Source organism: Anopheles coluzzii, chromosome 2 (genome assembly GCF_943734685.1).
Source record: "Anopheles coluzzii chromosome 2, AcolN3, whole genome shotgun sequence".
Taxonomy (NCBI): Eukaryota; Metazoa; Arthropoda; class Insecta; order Diptera; family Culicidae; genus Anopheles; species Anopheles coluzzii.
Genome location: NC_064670.1, coordinates 108,297,053 through 108,309,079, shown reverse-complemented (window position 1 = coordinate 108,309,079; position 12,027 = coordinate 108,297,053). Strand labels below are relative to the sequence as shown.

Below are 12,027 nucleotides of genomic sequence, written 5' to 3'. Positions count from 1 at the left end.
ACTGTAAATGGATCTTAGTTTTGAAGCTGTTTTCATTTGAATAGCGAGAATTAATGCCACAATATTGAATTCTTGCGTGATTTGATCGTACAAAATGTATAAATTTGAGTGTAGTAAATATTGACTAAAGTACTGTATAACGACTGCAGTCAACTCACACCGGGAAGAGTGTGTTTGTTTTGAATTCAATTCAATTCACAGCTTGGTATACGAATTTTGGCCTTTTTTGTAATTTACTTAGAGGAAACTCATTTATTTATTTATGGCTATTTTGTGAACCTATATTGGTACTATTGTAAAAAAACACTTCAAAAAGTGAAATTTTGATCAAAAGGCAATACATTTTAGTAAATCAATAATATTTCATAAAAGTTTTGCAAAGATAATGATTTGCTTTGTTATGTGGTCATTTACAGCATTTACAAAAATGTAAAATTCCTTATGAAATCTTAGGAATATTAGGAAAATCTTGACACATTTAACATAATAATGGATTTTTCGGAACATTATGTAATGCAATAGCACCATTAAGCTTTTAAACCCTTTGTAAAAAAACCAGAAAACATTTCACACTAACATAAATAACTGCATAACTCTTAAAATATCGTATGGAGCGCATTTTAGTGCATTATCAGCACTATTGGTACTACCATCACTGCTCACACACTAATACTCACTAAGTAAATAATTTTAATACTGGGAAATATTTCATCGATAATTAGTATTTAGTCAATCGTTTGTTTTGCCAATTGAAGGATCTATTCTTCACTAAAGCTGTCGTTAATGAGCTTATGGTCTGTTTTTATTATGTAGTTCTGCTTTTTAACTCCAATAAACTACTTCTGATAGTTGATTGAATGACAACTTGCCTGTAGCACAGGAGTTACATAGTAATAAATAACTGATGAGTTTCTAAATTGGGTTGTAGTGGATATTTAGATGGAACATTTACACCATCAAACTTGTACTGGTGTCTTAAAATCAATCATATAATGAAAGTCATGTTAGAGCGATCTGAATGTGTGTTTCAGCAGATTGTAACACAATTCTTTTTATAGGCGTAACGACCAACGCGGTCATGTCGGCATATATAGCCTATAACCTATGACGGGTTTGTTATTGAACCATTCGAGATGGTGACTGTACCACGGTATCGTCCCCTGTTGCTATGAACTGTTTTTACTATACAATAAATAATTGTTCATAAAGATAATTTTGTAAAGAATTCACAATAAATTTGATAAGTAGATGTGGTTGATAACTGAAATACAGAACATATACACATATGTTTGATGAAACGGATGAAAGGCAAATTCAAGACAAGCCCACAAATACAAGAAATTCGGGGAAACAGACAAAAACACGTGAGAAACGTTGCATGTCGAATTTCAAATTGAACTGAACTTCAGGTTTATCGTGATCGTTCAGGTTTATCGTGAAGTTCCCCCGTGCTACGCAAGAGATGGAACAACCAGTTTTCAACCCAAACGCATTCATGCATCAGTTGCTGTTTGAATCTTCGAATTCATTGGCAGAGATTGTAGATAGAGAGTTGCCATACACCACAGAGTTCAATGAAGTTTGTTTTTCTTTTCAAAACAGCTCTTCATAAAACAAAGAAATCCCATACACATGGCGCTAAAACGTTCCAAAGTATGCATGTGAATTTGAAGAGTTTTATCTTCTACTTTATCAACACATACACACTACACATACAAATACACTATACATACACACATACAAACAATAAATTATCATATGGCTAGGGTGGAACCCACTTTAAATGGGGACCTCATCTCAAGACATCGTTTCCCAACAGTCATCAATCGTTGTGTGTAAGCAATCCTACGATCGCGGAAGGCACCTTGTAGTAATCTCGCTTATTTAATGCAAAAATAAAAACAATCTAACCCCCCGCTGTTTATTTATATCAACATGTAAAAGCGTCAGACATCACAGAAGATCCCAGAACTGCACAGGGAAGCGCGCGCGTGTGCACCTTACAAACAGCATACAAGTCAGTGCACAATCTATCTTGGCGCAACCTCCCACCAATCACAAAAAGACGTCACACACTGCAGGTGAATAAATATTTTCCCCTACAGTGTGGTTTTTTGTATGTGGGTGCTAGTGTCTGAGTGTGTTTGTTTGTTTGTTGCCTCGCTCCGTTTCGGGGAGAGTCAGATCCCGCTGAGAGCCTGCCCCAAGACTTGCATGACTAATAGCGGCGCATCGTTGTCTGAATCCAGGTTACAAAGTCGGACACCTTGGCGTACCCGTCGGGGCTGGCCGAGCCGCAGTAGTTGATGATAAAGTTAGCGACGCCGACGAGCTGATTGTTTAGTATGGCGGGACCACCAGAATCGCCCTGCACGTGCAAGAGAGTGATAGAGAGAGACGTGGAGTTACCAGATCACGTTTTGGGGCGGTGGAAAAGGAGAACAGTAAGACTTACATTGCAGGCACCATTATTTACCGGTGAGGTAAAGCAGATAAGTCCGGTCGAAATACCGGTGGCCATGCGGCACTGCTGATCCGCCACCACGGTAGCACGGTTGTATCGAAGCATGTTTGATACGGGGCCACCTTGGTACATACGGCCCCAGCCCGAGATAACGACCTCACTGCCCGCCGGCACGCTGGTCGTTCGAAGGGCAATCGGTCGGATGTAGGCCGAGCTGGGCAGCGACAGTTGCAGCTGCAGCAGTGCCACGTCGTTCTTGAAGTTGCCGTACCGCTCGTGCGGTATTACTCGGGCCACCGCACGCCGCACACCGTTGCTCAAGCTGACCGATCCGGCCACCACAACGATCGACGATGCTGGAACACTGTTCGGAAGGAGTTTGCCATTAACATCAATTCACACAAAATGCCACCAAAATCACACTTACACCAAGGCACCGTTGTAAACACAGTGAGCCGCCGTAAGCACCCAGCGGCTTTCGATCAGCGATCCTCCACAGGTCAGTGCGTTTCCGCGCAGTAGCGCCACCTGATGGGGGAACTGTCCTTCCGACGCGACCGATCCTCCGACGATTCGTGCACCCTGGAAGAAGGGACGCCGTGCCTGGGATCCACCCGGCAGCACATCGTTCTGCTCACTGAGATGAAACCGTACACCGGACACGAGCGCGAGATAGGCGAGAGCGGCCAGCGCCAGCGGTACGCGATCGGCGAGGGTCATTTTTTTCCTCTCGCTGCGGGAAGACTAATTTCCCTCGAGCGCTGGGGAAGCTTATTTAAGCGGGCCGAGAATCCCCCGACCGGAGCTGACACTTATCGCTGGCACACCGCTTGTCCAGCGAGCAGTCGAGTGGACGCAAGTCATCAAACATCGCGCCCACACACACACACACGAAAGCATACGCCCCACTCGGGTAACAGTGCGAGCGGAAACGGTGTGACCGCATCTTTGCTTTGGATGTCTTTATCTTTCCAACGACGCGATGTCTTGGGCTGTAATCGCGATGGTCGCGATACGGTAGCACGGTGGGATTGGGTCGTTGTGGGTTGTTTGGTGGAAATGCAGAAATGAATTCAGTGAAACACAAAAAATGCAAGGACATTCGAGTGACGACGTGCAGATTCATTTGAAAAACGTCGCTAGAGTTGCTTTCGATGTACAGTTGCCGTTAGGCTATAAATTATTGATGAGCAATGAAGGCGATGTGGGCTACCGATGGTGATGGGCTTTGGGACAGTTCGGATTTTGAGGCACATACTTTAATTAGAATGCTCTGGTTGGCAAACATTTCAAGATATTGGACGATTGGTAAAAAAGCCCATTATCATTTTAACAGCTTGAATCTATCTCCAAATTGGCAATGTTTAATTCGATTCAGTGGAATGCTTTACAGAAGAAAAAGTGACTTAAAAATGTATCAGTTAACGGATGTTTTATAATTGATGACTAGGAAAGGAGCCCAGAGGGTAGAAGCTAAGGGTACAAAAGGTTAAATGTCTCGTTCAATGTCGATAGAAGATTGATGTTATTTTGTATTTCTATTGAACGTAATTTAAAGACGTCAAGCATACTCTCGATGTTGATTTCCAAAACTTATTTATTTGTTAGTAGGCAGAGAACTTTAATGATGATATATAAGCTAACTGACTATATTCTGTGATCTTGATTTCGTAATATATGAAAAACGACGAAAAAGGAGTCGATGTCAATTATCAAATAATGAGTTTTACTAGATGGCTAACTTATACGATCACATAAAGCATATCGATTTAATTGCCTTTGTCTTGTTGTAAAATGACTGTTATACGATGCTATATAAACTACACAATAAAAAATTCATAATATATAAAATGATGCCTTACAATAGTCATACATAAAGATGGATATAAATGAAGTAAATATTACTAGAAAAACAATTAAGAAAAATAAGAAAAATATAAAGTTTATAAAAGACGAATTTAACTAAAACAAGTAATAGTAAAAGCGAACCACAAGCAAATAACAGACAAACAGAGATAAAAAGGAAAAAAATGTGTGAGAGAGAAGAACATAGCAATTGCAAGAAAATTTCAAAAGAATTAGAAACAGAAGAATAAGTAGAAGAAGAAGAAGAAGAAGAAGAAGAAGAAGCAGAAGAAGCAGAAGAAGAAGAAGAAGAAGAAGAAGAAGAAGAAGAAGCAGAAGAAGCAGAAGAAGAAGCAGAAGAAGAAGAAAAAGAAGAAGGGATAGAAAAAGAAGAAGGGATAGAAAAAGAAGAAATGAAAAAAAGAAGCAGAATTAAGATAAGCCGAAGAAGAAGAAGAAGAAGAAGAAGAAGAAGAAAAAGAAGAAGAAGAAGAAGAAGAAGAAGAAGAAGAAAATGAAGAAGAAGAATATTTAGGTGTAAGAGAAAAGTAGACAATAGAGAACGAAAAGAAGAATGAGACGAAGTAGAAGAAAAATGATAAAATAAAATGAAGAAATATGCAGTAAATAAAAATGAAAAGAAGAAGAAATGCAAAAAAAGTAGACAAAGACAAGTGATAATCAAGGATCAGCAAAATTATTGCACTACCGAGTATAACTTATTAAAAATTCGTTAAAAGAATGAGTAAAAGAACACAAAATTACACTAAACATGAGTCCATATGCTACACGCTCTGTAACACCGAATGGACAAGAGTAGTGAACACACGGCAACGATCCAACACAGTAACAGTTCCATTGCAAAGGGTAAAATATTCCGTCGTTGCCAACCCTTGTTACCCGATCGATAACAAACGATAAAATGTAAAGTACCATTCGAGCTAATTGGTCGATATCGTCCTCCTACGTGTGTGTGTTTAATTTCACTTTTACACTACCAATCGCTCTGCACTATTTGCACTACACTCGACCGCGGTCTGCTGTTCCCGTTTCGGACACCATAGTGTAGCCCCCACAGATCGTAACGACGGTTGTCACACTCGCAAGGTATGCAAATACTTTCGCACGATAAGATACCGAAACAAGGCACGGGAAACGGGAACACACGGGCCAGATGATAATGTTGCTTCCTCCATGTTCGTAACCCTTTCGTCAAACCCCCCACCGCTTCTCAATCCCAATGATGCTGCCTTCTGATAAGATAAGCTAGCGTCCAGTAGCTAAACCAACAGCGCGTCATTCAGAGAGATGAGGAGCACTTTTTTGTCTCTTGTGGAGATAAAATATCTTCTTCATCCAGACAGTGACACACACACACACGCACGATGACCTTACCTTGAGAAAGTGCGTACACCAACCCATCATAAGCTTCTTCCAGTGCTTGGCAAGGCTACCAACAGGCAAGGGTCACGGTAAGCCGTCAGTAAGTCATCCAACGGAAGGTCGTTCGTTTTGCGTTTGGTTTGCTTGTGGTTCTATTCGTTCGTATAACTTCCTCCCATTCGTTCGCAAGCGTTGTAGTATGTGCAAAGAAAGCTCCTACTGAACGCATCTTCGCTGGGCAAACGGAGGGCACGCTTATCTAGCTGCTCCCGCTTGTCTTTCGGCTACCGGAACAGGGGTCGGGGCGTTACACTGACGCTTCGCTAAGCTATTCTGGGAAGATATTAAATTCCACACATACACCGATGTACGTGCGGTCTCCTTTTTTTAAGAGGGCATTTGAATGCGGGAAAACAGATTCTGCTGGATTCAGCTGCCCGGGCTGCGGGAAGGAAGAGTGAAATTAAGTTTAATTATGTTTGGGATTTAACGGGAAAGCACTCCCCCGGGGAAAAGCAAAAAAAGAAAGGCTGCTTTTTTGTGTGTGCGCTAAGGCACCTAAGCCGCTTTGATGAGGAGTAAAGCATAAAGAGCCCGTAAAAATAGAGATTCGGGGCTAATAAATGCCGTGGTGCGCTCGGGACGGGACGCGGAACATGGAAAACAGTGGAATTTACATCGTGCTACAACCGCACTTTTCCGCGTAAGTTCGCTTCGGGAAGATTTTTGTTTGCTTTGTGTGGTACCGTGGGGTTCGATTGAAAATTTGGTTTGGTTTTTGTTTTTTTGGCAGGGGAAAAGTCCCTTGAAATTGGCTGTTTAATTTTTCCCTTTTGTAATTGAAATTGATAAAGCTATAAAGCGTGTTCAAATTTTGTCGCGACCTGTCCCGCTATTTGGCGTCTACATTCCTTCTGCGAAATTGGTCGTAATAAGGCACAATTAAGCTGAAAGCACAAGCTCACCACGTGATCGTGTTTCGAACAGTTTATATTGATGCCGGTACGCAAAAATAAATTGCACAAATTGAGTGCTGAACGACATTGAACGATGAAAATGTTTCGTTTCAAGTCAGCTTCGCGAAGCAAATAACAATTCCCCTATTAATAATATTGACTTCGGGTGGATTATCCTGCTCCCTCATTAGCATGTGCTTCGATTGATTGGTTTACATATTAAACGAAAAAATAATAATGAGAAATGGGAAACCACCACCAGCAACACCACACCCTAACAATGTTTTCACACCACGTACGTTTTACTCGATTCGATTTCACTTGCAGATCTACTTCAGCATATCCTGCATCACGATGTCACTGTTTCTGCACGAGGAGCGGCGCTATCTGCGGGGCGAGGTGGACAAACCGATCGGCGAAAGCTTCCTAGAGCGGGACACCATCTCGGGCGGTGCGTATGCAAAGTTGTGCTTTTTTTGCGGTGCGTTGTTTTTTCCTTTTCTTGGTAATCTTTTGCAGCACGGTGAATGAGAATCGTTTCTACGCAGCTTAGTAAATTGAAGCGTCGAAGAATTGGTTGAACAATGTTTTAGAAACGCTATTAAAAATAAGAAAAATTTAAGCTAATAAATTTAACCAGCACGACAATATTAGACTGATCGCCGTAGTTATGGCTCGTCGAAGATTGTAATTATGTTTGCTTTTTGTTGCAGTATCTTATGTAAAAAAGATCTATTAATAGTAAACCCATGATTGCTATATTTGAGGTAAATGTAGCTTTAAGCTTCGCTGCGTAACAGAGGTTTTTATTCGTTTCTACCAAGCCAAGTTAATTTCCTCACTACCTACTCATAATGAAATTCACAAGAATGAAGTGACATTTTCGCTTCAATTCATTATGATAGCAAGTAAACTAAAAAAACTCACCTTTTCAAACTCAATAAACTAAAAAAACTGACTTTTTCAAACTCAAAAAACTCAAAAAACTCACTTTTTCAAACTCAATAAAGTCAAAAAACTCAATTTTTCAAACTCAATAAACTCAAAAAACTCACTTTTACAAACTCAATAAACTCAAAAATCTCACTTTTCCAAACACCATACACTCAAAAAACTCATCTTTTCAAGCTCAATAAACTCAAAAAACTCACCTTTTCAAACTCAATAAACTCAAAAAACAGATGCAGTTTATATGGATTTAAAGGCTGCTTTTGATAGCATCGATCACAACATCCTTTTAGCCAAGATGAACAAGTTGGGACTTGGGCGAAATTTAATATGCTGGTTAGAATCGTACCTTGTCAATCGATCGTATGCTGTATCTTTCTCACGGTGCCATTCAAGGTCTTTCATTGCATCATCTGGTGTGCCACAAGGTAGCAACCTGGGTCCACTACTGTTTGTACTGTTCATCAACGACCTATCGTATGTAGTACCAGCAGCGAATCATTTAATGTATGCAGATGACATTAAAATCTACATGACGATAAAAAATGACACAGACCACTCCGAGCTACAACAATACCTTCTCGATTTTCACCAATGGTGCAATCGAAACCGCCTGAGCCTCTGCATTGAAAAATGCCGAGTCATTTCATTCACACGCGCACGAGAAATTAAGAATACCAGCTACACAGTTAACGGTTTACCAATAGAACGCACTAATACTATGAAGGATCTCGGAGTCATACTTGATTCAAAGCTGTCATTTGACCAGCAAACAGAGGAGGTGATTACCCGAGGTAATCAATTGCTTGGCATGTTGTTTCGGATAACAAGAGATTTCAAAGACCCAGTCTGCATCAAAGCGTTATACTGTGGTATTATCCGCCCGGTACTCGAATACGCCTGTGTCGTCTGGAAGCCCTCAACCCAAAGACTTTCTGAGAGAATGGAATCGATACAGCGTCGCTTATCCCGATACGCAACACGCTTGTTACCTTGGCCACCTGGCAGTCAGTTACCACCTTATGAATCGCGACTTCTGCTCCTCGGACTGCAACCGCTCCACATCCGACGCCGTACCGCACAACAACTATTTGTGGCTGGTTTACTGCAAAATAACATCGACTGTCCTTCCCTACTCCAGCAGTTAAACTTTTACGCGCCTGCTGTTCAGCTTCGCTCTCGTCCGTTACTTGCCCTGAACCGTAGTCGAACTGGATATGGATCTAGAGACCCCCTCAACTCCATGATTAGGGTGTTTAACGAAGTTCGTCATTTGTTTGATTTTGGAACCTCAGTGCAATCCTTTAAAAACTGCCTTAGAAGCGAATTATTAAGATGATCTTACTACTTATTTTAATCTAATATTAGACTTAAGAACATTCACACGGATCCATTGTTATCCATTGAACGAGTAATAAACAAATTAAACAAATTAAATTAAATTAAAACTCACTTTTTCAAACTCAATAAACTCAAAAAACTCACTTTTTCAAACTCAATAAACTCAAAAAACTCACTTTTTCAAACTCAGTAAACTCAACAAACCCACTTTTTCAAACTCAATAAACTCAACAAACTCACTTTTTCAAACTCAATAAACTCAACAAACTCACTTTTTCAAACTCAATAAACTCAACAAACTCACTTTTTCAAACTCAGTAAACTCAAAAAACTCACTTTTACAAACTCAATAAACTCAAAAAACTCACATTTTCAAACTCAATAAACTCAACAAACCCACTTTTTCAAACTCAATAAACTCAACAAACTCACTTTTTCAAACTCAATAAACTCAAAAAACTCACTTTTTAAAACTCATTGAACCCAAAAAACTCACTTTTTAAAACTCAATAAACTCAAAAAACTCACTTTTTAAAACTCAATAAACTCAAAAAACTCACTTTTTCAAACTCAATAAACTCAAAAAACTCACTTTTTCAAACTCAATAAACTCAACAAACTCACTTTTTCAAACTCAATAAACTCAAAAAACTCACCTTTTCAAACTCAATAAACTCAACAAACTCACTTTTTCAAACTCAATAAACTAAAAAAACTCTCTTTTTCAAACTTAATAAACTCAACAAATTCAATTTTTCAAACTCAATAAACTCAACAAACTCACTTTTTCAAACTCAATAAACTCAAAAAACTCACCTTTTCAAACTCAATAAACTCAACAAACTCACTTTTTCAAACTCAATAAACTCAAAAAACTCACCTTTTCAAACTCAATAAACTCAACAAACTCACTTTTTCAAACTCAATAAACTAAAAAAACTCTCTTTTTCAAACTTAATAAACTCAACAAATTCAATTTTTCAAACTCAATAAACTCAACAAACTCACTTTTTCAAACTCAATAAACTCAAAAAACTCACCTTTTCAAACTCAATAAACTCAACAAACTCACTTTTTCAAACTCAATAAACTAAAAAAACTCTCTTTTTCAAACTTAATAAACTCAACAAATTCAATTTTTCAAACTCAATAAACTCAACAAACTCACTTTTTCAAACTCAATAAACTCAAAAAACTCACCTTTTCAAACTCAATAAACTCAACAAACTCACTTTTTCAAACTCAATAAACTAAAAAAACTCTCTTTTTCAAACTTAATAAACTCAACAAATTCAATTTTTCAAACTCAATAAACTCACCTTTTCAAGCTCAATAAACTCAAAAAACTCACTTTTTCAAACTCAATAAACTCAAAAAACTCACTTTTTCAAACTCAATAAACTCACTTTTTCAAACTCAAAAAACTCACTTTTTCAAACTCAATAAACTCAAAAAACACACTTTTTCAAACTCAATAAACTCAAAAAACTCACTTTTTCAAACTCAATAAACTCAACAAACTCACTTTTTCAAACTCAATAAACTCAACAAACTCACTTTTTCAAACTCAATAAACTCAACAAACTCACTTTTTCAAACTCAATAAACTCAAAAAACTCACTTTTTCAAACTCAAAAAACTCACCTTTTCAAACTCAATAATCTAAAAAAGCTTACCTTTTCAATTTCAGTAAACTCAAAAAACTCACTTTTTCAAACTCAATAAACTCAAAAAACTCACTTTTTCAAACTCAATAATCTAAAAAAACTCACCTTTTCAATTTCAGTAAACTCAAAAAACTCACTTTTTCACACTCAATAAACTCCAAAAACTCACTTTTTCAAACTCAATAAACTCAAAAAACTCACTTTTTAAAACTCATTGAACTCAAAAAACTCACCTTTTCAAACTCAATAAACTCAAAACACTCAAAAAACTCACTTTTTCAAACTCAATAAACTCAATAGACTCACTTTTTCAAACTCAATAAACTGAATACACTCACTTTTTCAAACTCAATAAACTAAGCATTAAGCTCCGCTACGTAACTGAGGCTTTCATTCGTTTCTACCAAGCCAAGTTAATTTCCTCACTACCCACTCATAATAAAATTCACAAGAGTGAAATGACATTTTTGCTTCGAATCATTATGACAGCAATTATGGGCCTTCGAAGTAAATTTTGCTACTTCTGTAACTTTTTTACATAACGTAGGTTGCAATGGTTGCAAAAATATAAAACAAAACGTAACGTAACGTTTCAATAGTAATAAGCTTTATGAAGAAAAGGTTTTTTTTCATGAGCTAACTAAAAAATATTGACTTTTCTTGCAAAAAAAACCAAAAGTCGTTTCAATGTGAATGCTTGACGCTTGACAGCTAAGCATGTTTTAGCGAAATTCCCCATGAGGCTGCGGGAATAGCTCTGGAGCGCACGACGCTCATTTGTATGTGTGTTGGGCACAGCATTCTCCCAAGCGACGACGACCAACCTGCTACGGTTCTTTAGAAGCATAATTTATTGAAAGAAAGGAAACAAACAAACGAATTCAGGCGAAACCTGCCTGTAACTGGAATGTGGAAATGGCTTCCTCAGTGTTGTTAGCCAAGTGAGAGACATGGATCAGTGGAATCATTCAAAAGCTTATGAAACGTCAAACTGTTGTCTTCATTACTATGGCAACTTGGAAGGGCAGAACCACGCGTTCAGTAGAAAAAAAAAACATCTTTTTTATCTGTTTACACTTGTAATATAAACTCATTTCTTATATGTTTGACATGAGTACAAGCGAATGCAGCTATTGTACTGATAAGCTTGTCAAGTTGCGTGAAATTGCTGTCAACCGAAAAGAGAGTGAAATGTGGAAGTGTTGCTGTCGCTTGCAAAACCGAGTGACATGACGTTAAGCAGCATGTTCAATAGTAGCAGAATGATATCATACATGGAAATTGAAGCTTATTCAATATTTATAGGAAGCAAATAAGCAAACAGAATAGAGTTAAACAGTGTAAGCAAGCAAAAGTATTTATGCTCACTAAAGTAAATAATCGAAAACTGTGTCTCAACTACATTTTACCCTTTTCGGGTTAT

The 12,027-nt window shown here is 38.1% G+C and overlaps 1 protein-coding gene and 1 pseudogene across 1 annotated transcript in view; one reads left to right on the top strand and one right to left on the bottom strand.

Moving 5' to 3' along the window:
• Positions 1-12,027, top strand: part of LOC120949524 (uncharacterized) — a 64,742-nt gene that overhangs the window by 38,430 nt on the left and 14,285 nt on the right. Inside the window, exon 3 of the mRNA XM_040366879.2 lies at positions 6,976-7,099. Coding sequence (XP_040222813.2) covers positions 6,976-7,099 — 124 coding nt within the window. The remainder of the gene's footprint in view (positions 1-6,975; positions 7,100-12,027) is intronic.
• On the bottom strand, positions 1,892-3,227 carry LOC120949525 (serine protease SP24D-like; annotated as a pseudogene).